Consider the following 20,054-nt stretch of genomic DNA (forward strand, 5'->3'; position numbering starts at 1 on the left):
AGCAGGGAACCCACCTGGCCTGGGATCCTTTTCCTGCTCACGCCAATCCTGGCTCTGATGGAGCACAGGAGGAGGAGGAGGAGGAGTGGTCTCAGAGCTCTTGTAGGGTTTGGCCTTACTGTTTTTTTCCTGTTTCAGAGGGTCTGGCAGTGGGAGTTGGATTTGGGGCTGTTGGAAAATCCGCATCTGCAACATTCCAAAGTGCCAGGTAAGACGCTGTTCCTTTGCCTCTTGGAGCCTGTCTGTCTGTCTGTCTGTCCCACATTGTCCCTTGCCAGGGGGGGTTGGAGATGTGTTTCTTGACTGAAACCTGCCTGGAAGCACAAATGTGGGCAGAGGGAGTGGAAGGAATTGGTGTTGCTGGTGGATTTTCCTGGTGTTCGTGGTTGTTGGACTTGAGGAAAGGCCTCAAGTTGATGGTTCCTGTAGTGGTTCCGTGTTTGTTCCTTGCTGGGATCACTGGAGCTGGGGGGGCAGGTGAGTGTCCCAGTGGGTGCTGCTGGGTCTGGATAGGTGCACCCAGGGATTTTGGGATGCTGGGCTGCATCAGGAGGCACTGGCAGCCTCTTCCCTGCGCTGGTCGCTGCCGAGGGGTTTGGAAGCACCACACTGGGGTTTTCATCCCTCTCCCTTCTCCCCCTTAAACATCCCTGGGGATGCTGCCAACTTAGCTCAACACTGGTAGCTGTTCCTCTGTGGGCAGCTTTGCTCTTGGGGAACTTCAGAGGGAGGGGAGGAAAGATAAGACTGAAAGCTGGAGATGAGTAAATCAGGTGGAGGCAGAGTGCAATCTTCACCTGGAGAACTCCCTTCCCCTGGAGCTGGCAGCAAGAGTGGCAGAGGCTCACAGGAGCTCTTCCCAGTGCCCCTGCCCTGTATCTCTGTGGCTCCCTGCAAGGATGGCATCATCTTGTCCTCCTCATCCTGTCTCAGCCGAGCTGGGAGCAGCCGTGGCTCCCCTCCCCCTGGAGCAGGCAGGCTCCCTGGCACAGGCTCCACACTCTCCTTTTAGATAAATGCCGAGATCTTCCCATAAAAGCAGCATCCCCAGTGGGTAGGAGCAGCTGTTGGAGCTGCTGGAAAGCATGTAGTGGCTTTGTTTTCCGTTCCTGCCAAGCAGGACCGCTGGATTCTGGAACTGGTGGCAATAAAGGCTCTCACTCCTCTTGGCATCCCTGTGCCCTGCTGCAGCCTCACCAGCAGCTGGTTTTGGCAGTGCCAGCCTTGTCCCCAGTGCTTCCAGGCAGACCTTTCTGTGCTTCTCTCCAGGACTGGTGTGAACAGGGGGGTTCATCCAGCTCCTGCAGGCTGGCTGTGGTGCTTTGGGCTTTGGGGGTGTCCCCTGCTCCTCCAAGCAGGAGCAAAGCCCAGGTGACAGCACTGCTGCCCCTGCTCCAGCTGCTCCCGGCAGAGCTGGAACTGGGCAGACTGGGGGCGTTGCTGGAAAAAAATGGGAGAAAGGAGTAAGTGTGGTGTGAAGCTGGAGGAGCTGCCGAGGCTTTGGAAGAGCTGCTGGCACCTCTTGGTGGCTGCCTTGCAAACAGCACCTTCCTGCCGGGGCTCCCAATGTCCTTGTCTTCTGCTGTTTGGAATTTACACCCGAATTTCACCCCATTTTCTCTTGACCCTTCATTTCCCAGGCCCTGCTGTAGTTTTTGCAGTTTGGGTACAGGGGGTGTGTTCAGGCAGTGATGAATCAGCCCAACCCTTACAGCTCGTGGGTGAAAAGTGCAGTCATGGCCCAGTCACCTTGTTCCTAAAAAGGGCAGGGTTAGATTGGATTTCAGGGAGAAATCCTTCCCTGTGAGGGTGGTGAGGTTGCCCAGAGAGGCTGTGGCTGCCCCACCCCTGGAAGTGTCCCAGGCCAGGTTGGACGGGGCTTGGAGCAACCTGGGCTGGTGGGAGGTGTCCCTGCCCATGGCAGGGGGTGGGACTGGATGAGCTTTACATTTCCTTCCAACCCAAACTATTCCATAATTCCCACTGAAGGAACTGTGGGTTCTCAGGGCTGGTTTTGGACCCTTCCAGGCTGTCCAGCCCGTTCTGTATCCAGGCTGTGCTCACAAGGACCCCACAAAGACACAACCTTGTGTTCCCAATTCCCTGTCTCATCCCGGGCTGTTGAGGACCCTGGGCTGGCCCAGGCACTGGGACTGCCAGAGATCCCAGAGAGAAAAAGCAGGATACTCCAGCTTTACCCACCACATTTCCCTAACCTTTTGAAATAAAAGGCTCTTCACAAAGCCTGCAGAGGCTCTGGAGATGCTGGAACAAAAGGACTTTTTTTTCCCCTCAGCTGCTCCGTAGAAGCCGAGGAGGCAGAAGCAGCTGGTTCTTTCTCTGTATTTACAACGGCATTAATCATGTTAGATGAAAGGTGGCATCTGTACCATGAAAATACCAATGCAAATTCAGTCAGCTGCAAAGGGAGACAAAATAACTTCATTGCCATCAATTTGTCTGTCACTGTCATCTGCAGGCAGCCCAGCATCCCTCGGTGTGGCTGCGCCGCCGTGAAGCCCTTTGGAAATATCCGTGAGAGTTTTGGGCTGGTTCATCTGTGTTCTGTGGGTTTAAAAAAACAGCATAGAATGTGAGAGGCAGAGCTAAGCCTTGACACACCCAAAAGGAAAATTGCTCCGTGGTCCTGCTCTGTCCAAAGGCTCTTCGGGGCCATGGGCTTTGAAAAAAAGCAGCATGTTTGGCATGGAGGGAGCTGGAGTGTCCAGCCTGGGGAAGAGGAGGCTCTGGGGGGACCTCAGAGCCCCTTCAGTGCCTAAGGGCAACCCCCAAGAGGGGGTTTTGTGAGGGTGGTTGGTGTGAGCAGAGCAGTGCAGGTGTAGACCCACAGCTGATGGTCACCCGGGGATTTGGTTAAAACCCAAAAATTGATGATTAGAAAGCAGGGTAGGATCTCACCTTTTAAAACACCTGGTGCTTTGCACGTGCCACCTCAGCCACCCTGTGACTCCCTGGGCTGTGGTGGGGTCCTGCCAGTACCTCTGTGCTTGCAGGATCCTGGGCTCCTCCATCCTCCCTGTCTCCAGCCCTGCCTGTGCTCCTCCGTGTTTCTTTGCTGCCACCGGGTGTGCAGGCTCTGTTCCTGCGACCTTGCTGCTCCTGCCTCCTCTGGGAGCCGGGGCTGGGATCATTTATGGCTTGTGCCGTGGGGGGAACCCACTTGGAGCCCAGAGAGGCTGTGGCTGCCCCACCCCTAGGAGTGTCCAAGGCCGGGTTGGACAGGGCTTGGAGCAACCTGGGCTGGTGGAAGGTGTCCCTGCCCATGGCAGGGGGTTGGAATTGGATGATCTTTAAGGTCCCTTCCAACCCAAACCCATCCCAGGATTGTATGATTTTGCCTGTCAGGGAATGTGAGCAGAACGTGGGCCTGTGCCCAAGGATGGTGGTTGGGTCTTGGCTATTGGTGCTTCCCCTGCCTGTCTTGGAAAGGTGATGTAGGTTTAATGGAAGTTTAGATGGGGCTTAGGATGACCTGATGTCTGTTTTCTGGGGGGGCTGAGCTGTCCTCGGGCAGGAGCATCCCTCCCTGCTGTGGGACTGCACCTCTCCTTGCAAGGATGAAAACACTGGGAAGTTCTTCAGGGTGGAAAGAACAGCTCGGGACAAAACTGCTGCAGTGAGAGAAGAGGAGCAGGACCCAGAGCAGGGTGTGCCCGGGAAGGAGGAGCGATGCCCAGGCACGGGGGCAGTGCCAAGGGTGGGAGTGTGTCCCGAGAGGGGAAGGTTCCTTCCAGATGGGAGCGGGGAGGCGTGAGCGGCTCCTGGCTGCCTTCCAGGCAGGAAGGTAAAGAGAAGGGCAGCCATGGCTTAAAAAAGCTGCTCTGCCTCCCCCTCTTCACACACTCAGCGCAGGGGGAGGGGGCTCTGCCCGCCCTGTGTGGCTGATTTAACAGGAACCAGATGGGGCTGGAGCTGCCGAGGTCGGGACGGGCGGGATTGGAGTGTCCCGGGGCTGCTCGGGGGTGCAGAGTGGGCAGGGGGCAGGCAGAGGTACAGGCAGGGGACAGACAGGGCTGTCTGGTGCTGGTCTGCTCTGTCAGTGGCTTTCCCAAGGCTGGGTGTAGGAGGAGAGGGACCAGGACAGGTCCCTGTTGCTGTCCATGCTCTGTACGTCTCGTGTCGGGGATTCTCCCTCTCTCTGAGTCCCTGCTGTGCTTTTAGGGGATGAAAGCACCACCAGTGAGTCTCTCATCCTGTGGGCTGGGATGCTGGGCAGCTCTGAGGTGGGGGCCAGGGCTGGCAGGGAGGGGATCCCACGTTTCACCCAGGGACCTGCAGCTCTGCCCTTTTCTTACGGAGCGTTGCTGCTTCCTGAGGATTTTTTTACTGTCAACGAGAAATTCACCGTAAAATGAATTTCCCTGGTCAGGATGGCAGGAACTCCAGAGTGTGCCTGTATTGTGCTACAGAGTGAAGAGAAAATTACCCTAAAACACCTGGGCCAGTGATGCTGCTTTTCACAGGAGAAGGATTTGGGAATGTCTTTGAGACACCCACTGCCCTGAGGAGGAGGATGGAGAGTGGTGGTGGTGGGAAATGGGGGCGTGGGGTGGCAGTGACTGGGGTCATGTGTGGTGAGCAGTGCTGGACCTTGGCTGGCTAATCTGGGGAGGAAAAGGGAATCTGTTGCAGAATTAGCTTTGAACCATCTGGATTTTCTCTGCCAGTCCCTCTCTGGCTGATCTGCTCCTCCATCAGGAATTGCAGTGATTCCAGCTAGTGGGATGTTCCCTGCACCACTGGCTGGCAGCACAGGCAGCAGGAGATGCTCTGGCTGATGGCTGTGGTTTTCCTGTGGCTGAGCTGTTTTGCAGCTGGGATGTGAGGGCTGTGCTCCAGGGCTGCTCTTCCAGGGGCAGTGTCTCCGGGGGCTGTGTGGGTGAAGCTCCATCCTGCAGCCCCGCTGTTATTTTAACATCGCTTGTGTGTGCAGTTTTAAAAATTTGATAAAAGGCTGTTATTAAGGCTGGAAAATCAAGCCTGTAGCAACTGGGAAATGCTGGAAAGAGGATTTTCAGGGCACTTCTTTGCTTGGATCTTTGGGAGCAGACACTGAGATGGTGCTCTCTGCATGGGTGCCCTCTCTTCTTCCCCACAGGGTCCTTGGGCACATTCCCTGTGCTCCTGGCATGGATGGGGAACAGCTGCTTCTCTCCTTCCTCCATCAAAACCACAGATGGATCAGGGCAGTGTGGTCTGACTGTTGCATTGAATAACTTGGCTGGTTGCAGGCAAAATCCACCTGCAAGTCTGACTCGAGCAGAAAAGTCAGGATAAAACACGGACAGACTTCCCTGCATTCTTCCCTCCCCAAAAGAAAATTGAATTGTTGTTTTCCAGGCCATCCCTGTTACAGGGGTACAAAGCTCCAGTCCCTGTGGATGGCCAGGGAGGCAGAGGTGCCTGGGCTGACCTGTTCCCATCCCAGCCCCGTGCCGGGTGCTGCTCCTCTCCCAGCTGACACTAGGTGGTAACATCCATGTTCCTATCAGCCTCTTCCCCCAGATTTGGGGCTGCTGCCTGGTCTCACAGGGCTTGGAGGGCAAACTCTGCAGAAAATGGGATTCCCAGATGTGGCTTTTCCCCTGGCAAAGCCCCAAGCAAGGGGCTGCTCTTCCCAAGGCGAGAGGAGCTTCAAATAAGTGGAAGCAATATCGGGTTAAATGCCATAAATTACTTGGAGCAGATGATATATAGAAAGGACTGGAGGTTTGAAAAATAAAGTGAGGTGTTTTGTTAAGCCATGGGTGGTCTGGGCACCGGGTCCTCCTCGGATCCCACGGATGCAGATAATTTAGGGAGGTTAAATGTGTTGCAAGGCAAATTTTTGGCAAAGCTCTGCCTTAGGATGAAACCGAGAATGTTTCAGGGCGGTGGGGAGTTGGTTGTTACCTTTGCTTTAAAGCTGTTTTTGGGGTTCATGTGGATCCCCTTCAGCAGCTGCAGGGTGAGCTGGAGGCAGGGGAGCCCCCTGGGGACCCCCTTGTGGGTGTCACCCCCTCAGCACCTTCTTCTCCTGGGCTGGGATCCTCCCAGAAAAGGTGGATCCATACCTGGTGAGCGTTCCTCCCCTAAACTCTGGGGATGGGGCAGGGATGGATCCCCTCTTCCCTTCAGCACCCCCAAATCCCACCAGAGACTTTGCTGCACCCCCTTTTGCCAGCTGCAGGTCAGGTTTGACCGGGGCTCTGATCCTGGCTTGCCGTGGAGACAATGAAGGGGGAAAGTGGGGTTTGTGGGAATGTTTGACTTGGATTGCCCGGCTCGACCTGCTTTTGGTGCTGATGGACCAGCACATCGTGGTTCTGCCTGTCCCACCCTCATTCCCCTCATCCCACCTGCCCCACTGTCTCCTCCATGGAATCCCCTCTCTGGGGCAGCTGGGGCAGGCGGGGGGTGAGTGGGGAAGGGATGGAAACAGATCTGTTCCCCCCCCCTCCATGATGCTGGTGATGTTTCCTCCACCACAGCACAATGGTTCCCATTCATCCGCCCTTTAGCTGGGAATGCTGGCCTTGTTTTGATCTGTTGTGCCCACAGATTGTTTCCTGTCCAGCTTTGGTAAAACAGACAGAAGAGAGGCTTCGAGTTGACAGGCAGACTTTGACTATGGCTTGGAAAATATTATTTCATGGGACAGCCTGTGCCTCCCACGCTGTGTCTCTCAGGCTGGGAAGAAAAAAAAAAAAAAGGGCTTGATTAATGTAGGGAGATTGAAACCAGGCAAAAATTTTATACTGTGTTTTCTTTGAATGAATGGAAATCATTGTGGTCTGGGAGACAGCAGAAGACACACTGGGTTTTTCTCTGGTTCACACACATGAGATCCTGTCTCTTGCTTATGAATAGATCCACAGTGGAGCTAATAAAGGGGAAGGATCAAAATGTGGGGTCGAATCCCAACCTCTTTATCAGATCACAGGAACACCTCACGGCAAAAACCCACCTAGGGATGAGGTGAGGGGGATTTCCACCTTTCCCGGGATCTCAGACAAATGGGTGCAGAACAAAGCCCATCACTGCCCCTGGTTACAAAACAGAGCTGCTTATTAAGCACCTTTTAATTAGGCTGTCCCGAAGGTGGATGTTTATTACTGGAGTAATGGGTTTCCCTGGGGCTTTTCTTTGGGAAGGATGGGGATGGTACCGGGGCGTGTTGTCACCCCCCCCTCTGGAGCACAAAGTGGGCTGGAAGGGTTTGAGCCACAAACCAGGACTGTTGTGTTTCTGATCATGATTGAGGCTCTGCAGAGATGGATGGAGAGATGGAGAGGAGGAGGAGAGGTGAGGTGAGTGAGATGAGGAGGCTCCTGCCAGCACTGACGGTGTCTTCCCACCAGAAGTGCAGGGGGTGGGAGGCTGTTAGAGAAAACAGGTGCTTTGAGCTTTCCTGAAATCCAGGAACTGAAACTCAAGACACTTGAAGAGGAAACTTGTCCAAAGTGGTGGAGCCAGACTGGGAGGAATCCCTCAGGGGGGAATCCCTCAGGCTCTGTGACTTGTGCCCACGTGCTGGAGGCTCTTTGGCCACAGTGGTCCCTGCAGGTGTGGTGACAGCACTCATTCTTCTTCACTTTCCTGTCTCTTGTCCAAGTCAGCTGGATTGAAAGCCCACAGCAGCCCAGCTCCTGGGGCTGGATGGGTGCTGCAGCCTGGGTTTCTTGCCAGGTTGGAGGAGGAGGAGATCTCCCAAGTGAGCAGGGAGGTCTCCAGGGCCTGGCTGGGAGCCGGGCTGTTGGCTGCCAGTCCCTCGCTGGCTCTTCGCCTTTACGTCACTGTATAAATAGTCTCCCCTCCTCTTCCCTCTCACTCCTTCCTCATCCCTTACTCCCAGTGTCTAGACTGAGTTTTTGATGGATTTGGAATGCTTAGGAGAGACAGCTGGTCTCCCAAACAACATCTGGCTTGGTGGAAAGTCCGTGTAAGGGTTGTGTTCTCCTCCTTCTGTACAACCTGAAGGACAGCGAGTGCCAGGAGAAGCTCTTTGGCTTCTCACCTCTCTCAGGGGGCTTCTGGAGAGCTGCCCAGAGAGCACCCACTCCCTGGGTGCTGTTGGACAAGTGGATGGTTTGTGGATGAGCCCAGCAGCCTGGGGTGGAAGATTTAGATTGGATTTTGGGAGGAAACCCTTCCCTGTGAGGGTGGGCAGGCCCTGGCACAGGTTACCCAGAGCAGCTGTGGCTGCCCCATCCCTGGGAGTGTCCAAGGCAAGGTTGGACAGGGCATGGAGCAACCTGGGCTGGTGGGAGGTGTCCCTGCCCATGGCAAGGGGTGGAATGTGCCCACCCTTGGCCTTGGTCCCCATTCCTGCAGGATGAGGATCTCCAGGACCTCACCATGAAGGTCTCTCCTGTGCAGCTTTGATCTATAAAGTGCACCTGTTGGCTTCCTGTTCACCTTAAAATACAAGAAAGAGGGCAAGGCAAGGTAGCAGAGCAAGCCAAAGCTCTTCTCCTGATGATCTTACCTGGGTAGTGCCACACAAAGCTCCCTGTGAACCCCAGCTCGGCTGGGCAGCCCCAGTGGCCTGGTCCTCTCCTTGCAGCCTGGTTTAAAAATAAACCCTTGGAGAGGGGAAGCAAATTGAATGAAGACATTGTGAGGGAACACGGGGCGATAATGGCCCCTTTTAGAGCTACAGCTGTTAGGAAATTGTTTGGTTCCAGGTTTTCAGGCTGCACAAAGGAGCTGCTCCGGTGCTTTCACGCTCCCCCGGCGCGGTTCAACAGCGATGCTGCAGGAAGGGGGCGAGGAGAAATCATTTCAGGGCTTTTAATTTTGCTCTTGGCTAATGATTCCCAGCAGGATGCAAACGTGGGCACATGGGAATTGTGTGTGAGCCCCTCGATGCCACCCTGGCACAGTGAGCTGGGCTTGTGGTGGGACGCTGAGCTGCGTCACCACGTCCTGGAGCCACCTGAGAGAGGATGAGTGGAATGCATCCATATTTTATCTGTGTGTAGAGCTGGGCTTTGATTCCTGTGGGTCTTTTCCACCCTTTAACAGGAAGGAAGAACGGGGTCTTTATTAACCACACTCATCCTCCTTCCCTTACTTTTGTTTTCCTTAAGTCATGGGGCCATGTTTGCTGGTGATCTGGAGGGCAAGGCAATAAATCCCTAAAAAATACCCCTTAAACCATTTCCCCCACCCCAGCATGTCATTTACACTGAGATTTCCATGACACATAAAACAATTTTCAATGTAAAATGAAATTTCAGTTTGAGGATTCACTCAAAAAGCAGAGAATTGGCATTTTTGTATGAAGCCATAAACATTAATTGGGAATTTTTATATATGGACCATAATCCCAGCCCTGCTATTAGACCACCCAGCTTCTCTGTGTGTTTAATTGTTTAAAAAAAAATATTTTAATAACCTTTATAAGGTTCTGTATCTCCCTCCAGCTTCAGCCCTGCCCGAGATCAATGCAGCCACATCGTTAAATCCTGCTTTATTTAGGGGTGTGCCTGTATGAATATGTAAAAATTGAAATTATTTGCAGGCTGACGCTTTTTAAAATAGAATTAACGAGGTCTCACATGAGGGTTGTCTTAAGGTATTTAAAAATAGGTGTGTGGGGTCTTAACTGAAACCTCCTGGTGATGGTTGGAGTTGGAAGGTGCTACCCGTGGCTCAGTGGCTGCCAGGGAAGGATGTTCTTGGTTTCTGCTTGAAAATGGAGAAATTCCTGTCAGGAGCCAGCTCTGATGAGGTGTGAGAGCCACAGACTCTCCTTTTTATGATTGCTGCTGTTCTCTTGTAGCAGTCTGGGGGATTTACAGAGTTCCTCGGAGCTGGGGGTCTGCAGGGCTTGGAGTGGCACCTGATGATGCTGAATCTGCTCCTGGAAAAGGAAATATGTTGGGAATAGCAGCAGGGATGGGGGTCCTGCAGCTCTTCTTGCTGCCTTTTAATGCTGCCTTCCTCTTCTGGGGCTCAGGTACCAGCCCTGCAAAGAGCCAGAGCCTGGCGGGACTCAGCCAATATTGGCCAGATTCTGTGCTCACAGGTCAAGTTCACGCTCTTGTCCAGCACAGGAGAAGGTGTCGAGGCTCCTTGAGCCTTTCCTGCTGCTCAGGGAGGTCAAACATGGCAAAAGGAACGTGTGGAGCTCATGAAACGTGTCTTTGTGCTTCCCAGATCGGGGGAGATGTGAACTTTTACCCTGTGCGTGAGTCTGACTCATAAATCAAACAGTTACATAAATAACCAGGCAGATAAGAATAAAGATTTTAAAACTCCACGGGAATAAATAGTCCCCAGACAATGGGAGCAGTCCGTGGGATCTGGAGGTGGATAAGTGTCTGCCCTCCCAGGGAATGACCTCCAGTTTCTGTCTCCCATCGTCCAGCACTGAGGCTGGACAGGTTTTGAACCTGCCTTTGCTCAGCTGAGCCAGGCTGGGGGTTGGTGTCTTCTCCTGAGAAACAAGTGACAGGACAAGGGGATCCTGATCCACCCTTGGGCTGGAGGAGGCCTCTCATCTTTGGGATCCAGTGGGAGAACCTTGAGTGGCAGCCCCATCCTGGACTGAGCTGGCACTGCTGGTGGGGATTTGTGTTGGGAAAGCTGGAGAATTCCGTGCTCTCCAGCTCAAGTTCACGCCCCGGTGCTGCAGTCAGAGGGGAGAGCAGGTTTTACGACTTTGAACTGAGCTCACGTGCCTTTGGGATAAATTAAGGGTAAAATTTCCTAAAATTGTAAATGTTTACAGCGTGTGGATCCAGAGCCGGGAGGGGGCAAGGCTGGCAGGGGGCCAGGCAGCAGATGTGACACAGAGCTGGAGGCACAGCTCCAGACCAGGAGATTGGGGGGGGAAGAGTGGGAGAAGGGTGGGATTGAGGGATGGAAGTGGCTACTGAGGAGCAGCACTGGAAGGGCCAAGTACTGGGAGAGCAGGTGTTGTTCCACTGGGCTGTGCCACACATGGCTCCAGCTGAGACCCAACAGGAGCTTCTCAGGGAAGAAATTCTTCCCTGTGAGGAGGAAATTCCTCCCTGTGAGGGTGGGCAGGCCCTGGCACAGGTTGCCCAGGGAAGCTGTGGCTGCCCCATCCCTGGGAGTGTTCAAGGCCAGGTTGGAGCAACCTGGGCTAGTGGAAGGTGTCCCTGCCCATGGCAGGGGTGGGACTGGATGAGCTTTAACATCCCTTCCAACCCAAGGCACGCCATTCCCTATCTGGGAGGGGGGTACCTGCTCCATCCCCTGCCTGGGATGAGGACACATGTTCATGCACTTGTGTGTCCCTGTGGGTAACGGGACTGGTGGCTGCTCTCGAGAGGAGGAGGAGGCACAGTAGATTTATATCCTGGTGGTGTTTTTTTTTTTAACAGTCTGAAATGTTTGAGATGAAAAGTCCTGCATTACCAAAGGGCAGATCTGCGGGAGCAACATCCTCCCTCTGCTTCTGTGCCTTTGGCCCATAACATGTTGGGCACCCCAGGGTCAGCAGGAGCCCCGTGTGCCCACGGACGGGTCCGGCTGCTGCCCGGGGTGGGAATGTGGCCCGGGGGATATCGAGGTGGGGTGGCAGGGCCCGCTGCCCCCCCGGCTCCCCCGCGCTCCTCGCGTGAGAGCCTCCCGGGCCGCCGCCGCGCCCAACAGGTAGGGCAGGTATGGGAAGCGCCGAGGGCCCCGCGGAGCTCCTTCCCATTCCCACCTGGAGCCCTGATCAAACACCTCGACGGGCGGCCCGAGTGGGAGCCATGATGTAATCTCGGGAACCCAAAACAATCGGCCCTTTCATGGCAAGACGATAACAATCAAAACAGTATGTAAGGGCCTGCCATGCAAGAATACACATGCACATTATACACTGGAGGGAATTGAAAGCCGGAGTGAAAAGGGGCTTGTTAAGAATATGTAGCCTGCTTTCATAATCAGTTTGTAAAAGAATAGGCCCTTGAAAACAAGGGTTTAGGCTTATAGAAGGCTTTCTGTGCCTTGACCTTGCAAATATGCAGAGATGCCAACTTTTTTTTGAAAGTGAACTTGGAGTCTCCCAGCGTGGTGCCATAGCAGTTGGCAGGCGAGCTGGGCTAGGAGGTCCAGCCCCGGTGCGTTCCCGGGGGGACACGGAGTCTTTCCACCCAGCTGGTCCTCGCTGGAGCTCCACCAGGATGTCACAGATTTACCTTTTCTTCCTTAAAACTGCGGCACAGGGCCCCGCTGCAGAGGAGGATCAGCCGAGGCCGGGGCAGAGCCATCGCAGCACTGCTGGCTCTCTGCAGAGCTCACATGTGGGTGACACGTGTCCTGGTGGTGTTTCTGTTCCCAGACTGAGGAGGTTGTGGAGGACATCACTGTCATCACCCCCATTTTACAGATGGGGAAGCTGAGGCAGAGCTGGGAAAGGTAACATGTCCAGTGCATGTTGGCTCCTTGATCCTTGACACTTGAGTCCATTGTGCCCAAAGGAAGAGACACCCAAGTGACATTCCCGTGCTGGCCAAGGTGCTGGTGGCAGAGCCACTAACGGGGCTCGCACATTCCCAGGCAGAGTCTGGTGTGGTTTCCTCTGGGATGTGCTTCCTTTGGACCAACTCATGTTTGGGGATGAGGTTGTCCCTCTTGTCCAGCTGGACACAGGTGGCCCATCCACAGAATCCCAGAATCCGGTTTGGAAAAGACCTCCAAAATCATGGAGTCCAATCTGTGCCCGATGCCCACCTTGTCCCCCAGCCCAGCGCACTGAGTGCCATGTCCAGGCATCCCTTGAACACCTCCAGGTGGGGACTCCACCACCTCCCTGGGCAGAAATCTGACCAGATGGGATGTGCTTCTACCGCCTCTCTCCCAGTTATCCCCTGCCTTCCTCTCTTTAGAGACCCTACACTCCCATCCTGGGCATTGTCCCTCTGGCTGCGTGGGCTCATCTCCCCGTGGGCACCCCCAGGTTGGGCTCCCCTGGGCCGGGCCGCCCGGCTCTGTCTCGGTGCTGGTGTTTTACAATGTATTCCTTTGCAGTCGGGGGAAGCCTTCCAAGAATCCCCACCTATTTCCGTAATAAGGCGCCTTTGTTCCCCTCGTACACAATGCAGCTTTGATTCCGTCCCTTCCCAGCGCCCGCGCTGCCCTCGGCTCCCCACGGGAGCTGCCGAGGAGGTGTGAGTTGTGCACGGCTGGGTGGCCAAGAGGGACAGGAGCGTCCCTTGGGGTGGTTTTGTTCCATGGGGAGAGCTCCTCTCCCCTGCCCTGGCACCCAGGGAGCAAACAGAGATGGCCCCCGCGGTTCCCTCCGCGCGCGCGGCCAACCGAGGCAGAGCAAACAGCCAGGCTTAGGTGTCCCTGGCTCCTCACCCTGAGCAGATCAGTGTCCCTGGGAAAGGCTCAGAAGGCCCCAAAGTCCAGGAGGAGTTCGGGCAGAGCTGCGGGGGGGAGGGAGCGCTGAAGGAACGATGGTCCCAGGGGAGCGTGGTCTGGGTGAGCAGGACCGTGGTGGGGACATGGAGTGACTGGAGGCCAGGAGATGTCATGGGGACCTTCTCAGCTTGGTGCTGGGCCCAGAAGGTCCTTTCTGCCCCATGGACATCCCAAGAAACTCTTCGTGCAGGGACACTTGTGGCCCTGCACTGGATCCCTGGTGGCCTTTGTCTGTGGTCACATCCCACGCTGAAGCTGCCCTGGCTGCCCATGCCCATACAGTGGGCATTTCCTGGGAAAACAGTTAAAATCCTGAGCTGGGATGAGGCATTCATTGCTGCCTCCCTGCTGAGGGCTGGGGGGCATGGGTGGCCTGGCCCCAGTGGGTCCCTGTTGGTGTTGAGCACACCATAACCCGCTTGCCATGGGGTATGGGGTGTGAGTGCCGTGGCACGGTGGGCACTGCAGCCCAGGGCTTGCCGTGCCATCTGCAGCCCTGCTCCCATCCCCATCCCTGGCACGTGCCAGGCTCACTGGGTACCTGGCACTGCTCTGGAGATGCCCCAGTCTGTAGGGCCGGGGCTGGTTCTTGCGGGAGCCCTGATGGGCTGTGCCAGGGGGGTGTGGGAAGGGAAGGAGGAACAGAGCAGGGACAATCCCACCCGATGGGCTTCTCCTGGATCTTCCCCTGGTTTCCATCCCCTTCCTCCTGCCCCTCGGGGCTGCTGCAGGGCCAGGGGTCAGCGTGGGGTTCCCTCCTCCCGGTGGGGCCGGGGGTGAGGGGGGGACTCTCCACCCTTCCCGTACAGACCCCTCCATTCACACCTCCCTCTCCCACCCCGTTAATTTGTTGTGGTCGGGGCCAGTAAAAGCTGCTTTGTGCGAAGGCGAGGGAAGGAGGAAAAAAAAACCCAGCGCACAGACAGCGGCCCCAGTGTTTTCCAACAGGGATGGTTTTCCCCCTCCGTCCTCTCTCTCTTTCCCTTGAATAATGTTTTTGATTGTAATAGCCTGTCCTGGTTAGGGAAACCCGCAGCCTCTCCCCCTTCCCCTCCCCTCTTCTGTAAACCCTGGTAGAAGTTTAAACAACCCAGAGAGATTTTTCTCACCAGTCTTATTTTACTAATAGGAAACAAGTGTTTGAAGCAGCAAAAGGGAGCTTGGAGCTGCTGGCAGAGGCAGGACTGACCTCGGGGAGAGGCACTGGGCTCCTGCCCTGAGCTGGGGGCTGGGGCAGGTCCCAGCCCAACCCCTCTGCTGGAGCTTTGAGCCCCTCAGGATGGTCCCTCTCTTGGTGGCCCCCAAGGACAGGTCATGGCCAGTCCCACCAGCACACACCACTGAAGACACGAGGGAGAAAATCTGCCTGTGGCAGGGGGTGGAACAAGATGGGCTTTAAGGTCCCTTCCAACCCAAACCATTCCACGATTCTATGACTGATGGACAGTGCAGCTCTACCTGCTTTTGGCCCTGGTTTTTCACTTCCACTGAATCCTTACTTGTGTCTCTTTGTCTCTGGCTCCCGGCAGGCTGTGCTTTCCACCTAACACACATATATATATATATATATATATATATATATATATATTTGTGCTTTTTCTGTGTGGTAGGAACTTAGCCATTGGGATCGGGATCCAGAATTTCCCGGAGGGCCTGGCTGTCAGCCTGCCTTTGCGAGGGGCTGGATTCTCCACGTGGAAAGCGTTCTGGTAAGCTGAGCTCCTCTTCTCCCAGGGGAACAAGAGCCCTCCACAAGCACCTCCTGCACACTGATTTCCTCCCCTATCCATTGTGGTGTTCCATCCCTTGGAATGGGCTTGCTCCAGGGTCAGCTCCTGAAATCATGGGGAGCTGGTGCTGGGAGTGCTGCTGGTTTCCAGTGCTGAGGAAGTGTGGTGAGCTCTGCCCTGCTCCCTCCACACTCCCTGAACTCAGATGCAAGCCCTCAGCTCCCTGGGGATGCATCTGTGATCCTGACAGGTCACCACATCCCACTTCAATACCTGTTGTGACCTCCCAGATTCTGCACTAAACTTTTATTTCATTTTTTTTTCTCCCTTCACTCCAGGCTGGATTTCAAACCCAGCCTTTTCCCTTTTCTCTGAGGTGAAAAAGCCCAGGGCATGAACCCTGGGAGTGCAGGGCTGTGTTCACCTGGCTGGGTGATGGATGGGAGGGCAGGGGGAGGCTCTGAAACTGCTCCTGCCAAAGCTTTGTTTTCTTTTCCTCCCACCCACCCCCGCAAGCGGGTGCTGGGACTTGCACCAGGATTGCTGCTGCTGGGAGGGGAGTTCCCGTGGTCCAGAGAGTTGAAACAGTCCTAGGGGGAAAGGAAACGAGCAGGAAGAACATGATTTTATCCTGGTTGAGGCTGTGGCCAGATGTGGATTCACAGCCTCAGCTCTTTGAGATTGAGTTATGCTGGTTGGAAATATTTCCTTTCTGACCCATCCCTGCCTGGGAGCTGCATCCCCAAATCCCACAGAGCTGTTAGGGGGAAGGAATTGGGCCATGCCTTAATTCCACTCCTGAAGATTTCAGCTGGGTTAGGTCAAACCATTGCCTGTTTAAAATAACCCAGGTGACTTGGCTTGGCATGGGCAGTGTCCGACCCGCTCCTGGCCGTGGTGGCATCGGGAACAAGGAAAGGGGGGTCTGTGGGGCTGTGCCACCCGTCCCCCCAGGTTCCCAGGGCCTGTCAGCCGGGGTGTTTGGCAGGTACGGGCAGCTGAGCGGGATGGTGGAGCCCTTGGCCGGCGTGTTCGGAGCCTTCGCCGTGGTGGTGGCAGAGCCGCTCCTCCCCTACGCCCTGGGCTTCGCCGCCGGAGCCATGGTCTACGTGGTGATGGACGACATCATCCCCGAGGCACAGACCAGGTGAGCCCCTGGAGACCCCCTTACAGGCAGGGAGACACGGGGGGGAAGCGCAGAGGACTCTGTAACATCCCTTTCCTTGCCCGGGGCAGAGACGAGCAGCGCTTCCCTCCTCCCAGGCGTCGTTCCCGGCTCCTCGGAGCTCACATCCATCTCCCCTCTCTCCCCGCAGTGGCAATGGGAAGCTGGCATCCTGGACCTCCATCCTGGGCTTTGTGGTGATGATGTCCCTGGACGTTGGGCTCGGGTAGGGCAGCGCTGCAATCCCAGCAGAGGAATTCAGAGCCACGAGCGCGGGTTCGGAACAGGACGCGCCTCACCCTCCGGACTGTTTTTTGTACATATCTTCCTGGGATCTGGCTTGGTGTTGATTTCCTATGATTTTATATCTCTCTCCCTCCTCCCCGCAATGTCACGTTGATGGTTTTCAAAGCACAAGTACGGGTGGTTCCTCCCAGATCCCGCTTTCCTTTCGCCGCCAGGTTTGCTTTTCCTCTGGGGAGGGTCATTGGATGACGCTGGGCTGGTTTCTCCGAGTCAGGTCACTCGGGATTTTGACCATCTTTGCTCTGTAGAAGGTTAGAAATTCTCTGTCCTGTGTTGAAGCTGGGCTGTGGTTAAGTACTGAGGCACTGGAATGGAGTAAACTCCTCAGGGAGTCTCGAATTCCGCCCTTTTTTGGGAAGGCAGGTGGAAGGCGTTAGGGCTGCGGTAACACATACGACATATCACGGGGCTGCAGGTCTCCCGTGTCCTGCTGGTCCTTGGGAACGCTTCAGGGAATTTGTTTCGATGGATGCAAGTAGTCCAGGCAAATAAAAATGAATTTTCTCGGGATCTCTTCAAGGGGGAAACGTCTTTTTTTTTTCCCCTAAATTTATCTAAGCAAGGCACTGTTCTGATGAGTTGTGTCCAGTGTTCCAGGGTTTTCTATGGAAAATAAAAAACAGGAAAGAAGAATTTTAATGTTTCCCAGCATGTACTCTTGGACAAGGCAAGGTGTCATCCTCCACACTGTTGCTGATGTGCTGCCTGATGCTGGATGCAATTCCACGTGGACCTGTGTTTGTCCTTCTTGAGGGATTGCTGGTTCTGGTGGGCCATAACTCCCTGAAGAACCAGCAGAAGGTTTGGTGGTGATGGTCCTGGTCACACTTCACCCGCAGAAGAGCCTGGAGCCAAGTCAGCCCCTGAGTGTGCCAGGAACCCTCATCTTCCTGAGCAGCATCAGGATGGATTCAGTTCATCAGGATGAATTAATTATCCCACCTGAAGAGACAGAAAGATGCAACATGGATCTTGCCTCTTCACCTGGTGCTTTCCAAGCCTCTCTTGTGGAATGGCTCTTCCTGAGCAGGCAGGACTGATCCCTTCCAGGCTGAGGAGTGAATCCTGCCCATCCCTGTGCCCGGCGCACGCTCCAGTGAGGAGGGAATCGCCCAAGTTGGGACGATGCTGCAAATCCCAGCTCCCCCTCACTAGGGATGCTTCAATCTTCAGCACAAAGGGCTTCCTTAGACCCTCCCGTGGCAATAACTGGATCACCTGGCTGCCTCCTGCTGCTCAGTGCCTCTGGAAGTGGTGCTGGGATGTCTCGGATCACCTGCTGGAGGGGCAGCCAAAGGGAATGGGCTTGAATGAATTAAGCTGGAGTTGTGCATTTCCATTTGGTTCTTTTTTTTTGGTTGGATTTAATTTCTGCTTCATTTGTGGATCACTCTGGATGATACAAAACTACTGTTTGCCAATGGATTTGACCTTTCAACTGTGATTGGTTTCAATAAATGGGAAATTGAGAGTTTGCACTGATTTGTTTTCATGCTGTAAAGCCGTAGCTTTGCTTCTTCTCCCTCTGTTCTGCTGTGTTTCCTTTCTCCAGCTCAGTTGTTCCCGGCTTGTGCAAGGTCCTGTCTCTTGGCCAGCAAGGCAACTGCTTTGGGGATGAAAAAAAAAGGCATAAAAAGCCAAGGAAAGGCAGTTTTGCAGTGCCTCATCCAGACACCGGTGAGCTTGTGTCCCTGGGGGCCGCTGGGCTGCGGAGGTGAGCCAGGTATGTCCAGGCACGGGGGAAATTTGGGATGGTGGCCCTCGGTGGGAAAAACAAGAGGTGTCAGGACCCTTTTTTTTAAAAGCAGCAGGTGTTGTCTGTCCCTGCCATGCTGGGGTTGGAGAGGGAATGGACCTGGCACGGCTGGGAATCAGAGTGTCTCCTTCCCAGTGCCACCAGTGGCCAGGCTGCAGCATCTCCCACTGCTCTTCCCCTCCTTTCCAGGCACATGAAAAGTGTCTGTAAAGCTTTTAGCCATCTGTTTGCAGCCTTAAAAACCTTAAAATCCTCAGTGGTGCCCACGGGTCGGGATTGCTGCAGCCTGCCAGGGATATTTTCTGGTTTGATTCCTGGCGTGTGGTGTAAGCTGGTACAAAAAACCACATTATACAGTTAAAGGCAGCCTTGTAATCAGATTGCTGCGAGATAATATCAGGGAAAGCATTTAATCCTGCTTGGATGTAGCCAGCCCAGATGATGATGATGATGCACATTGGAGCCCTAGGGAGCGAGTGGGGAGGGTGATGCAGAAAGCACGTAGGAAAATCCATCTTTTCTGTTTGTCCCCTGGGGGGAAATGAAATTATCTCTCTGTTCCTTGGTGTGATTGAAAAGCTGGCGGGGGGCCAGGCCTGGAATTGCCTGTGGAAACAGTAAGTGTCAGTGGAAAGGTGGAGTTTGGAGTGAAGGGAATATGAACACCCAGCCAAGGCCTGCAAAATGGAGATGGGCTCGGACCCTTGGGTGGAGGAGCTGGGAATTGTCAAGAGATCAGGTTGGAGGGAAAACAGGAGAGTTATCCCATGCTTGGAGATGGTTTTTGAGCTCCTGGGGTATGCTTGGCCTGAACTCTGTGCTTGGAGGAGTGTCAGGATGCAGCTGAGGGACTGGGGTGGTCCCTGCCACAGCCCAGGCAAGGCGATGCCACCGAACCCCCATCCTGTGTCTCTGCCCCTGGAAAATGGGGAGAACCCCTGGCCCACAGCACCCATGGTGAGCCCAGAGGGAGGGGTTTCCCACTCTTCCCATCCTTTTGATGGGAGGCAGTGAGCCTTTGGAGGGGCACAGGGTGCCTGGACTGGTTTGCAGTGTCCTCGGAGCCCCTTACAAGCATAATATCAAATTTTAGCTGGTGATTTGTCCCCACTATCAGATTTTCAGTAGAATTCAAACCCTTTCAATTCTTGGGGTTTAAAAATAATAATAATTTTTTTCAGCCTCAAACCCCGAAAGATAAGGAGTTTTTTGTAAGCAGTCCCTGTAGGTGCTCTTGCAAAGGGGGGGTTAAAAGCCACCCAGCCCCCCCAGTGTGAGTTGGTGGTCTCCTTTTCTTATGGGTTTTTTTTTTAGTTTCAGAGAACCATGGAGATGTCTGGGAGCAGGATGGGCCCAGTGCCAGATGGAGCTGGTGAGAAGGAGGTGGAAGTGTCCACAAGAAACTCCTCTGCAAGCAGGAGAGCTGCCCCAGGGTGAGTGTTGGGCTGTGCTTAGAACTAAGTGGAGGCTGGAGAGGCTGCTGATAGCTCAGAGCATGGCACTGTCCCTGTGTTTGCCCAGGGATTAGGGCTTTGGAGAGGGGATTACGTGTGGTGGTGAGTGTGTGATGCAAAGCTCTGGGATGTGGCTGGTGGCCTGAAGGTGAAGGAGAGTTGAGTTAGAGGGGATGTTGGGAAGAAGTCCTTCCCTGTGAGCATTGGGAGGTCCCAGCTGCAATAGCCATGAAAAGGCCGTGGTTTTGGTTGTGCAA

The 20,054-nt window shown here is 54.7% G+C and overlaps 1 protein-coding gene across 7 annotated transcripts in view; it reads left to right on the top strand.

Moving 5' to 3' along the window:
- Positions 1-20,054, top strand: part of SLC39A11 (solute carrier family 39 member 11) — a 251,285-nt gene that overhangs the window by 55,710 nt on the left and 175,521 nt on the right. For 5 of the 7 annotated variants that reach the window (XR_007629324.1, XR_007629326.1, XR_007629325.1 and 2 more), the window contains exon 7: positions 139-208. Coding sequence is in view for 2 of the 7 variants with exons in the window: in XM_050319226.1 (XP_050175183.1) it covers positions 139-208; positions 14,997-15,095; positions 16,105-16,263; positions 16,433-16,511 (407 nt within the window). In the remaining 5 variants the exon portion in view is untranslated. Of the gene's footprint in view, positions 1-138; positions 209-14,996; positions 15,096-16,104; positions 16,264-16,432; positions 18,064-20,054 lie in introns of those variants that run through there. The other 2 variants (XM_050319226.1, XM_050319227.1) reach the window with 1 other exon arrangement.

This window comes from Myiozetetes cayanensis, unplaced genomic scaffold (genome assembly GCF_022539395.1).
Source record: "Myiozetetes cayanensis isolate MyiCay16 unplaced genomic scaffold, myiCay2020 scf22, whole genome shotgun sequence".
NCBI lineage: Eukaryota > Metazoa > Chordata > Aves > Passeriformes > Tyrannidae > Myiozetetes > Myiozetetes cayanensis.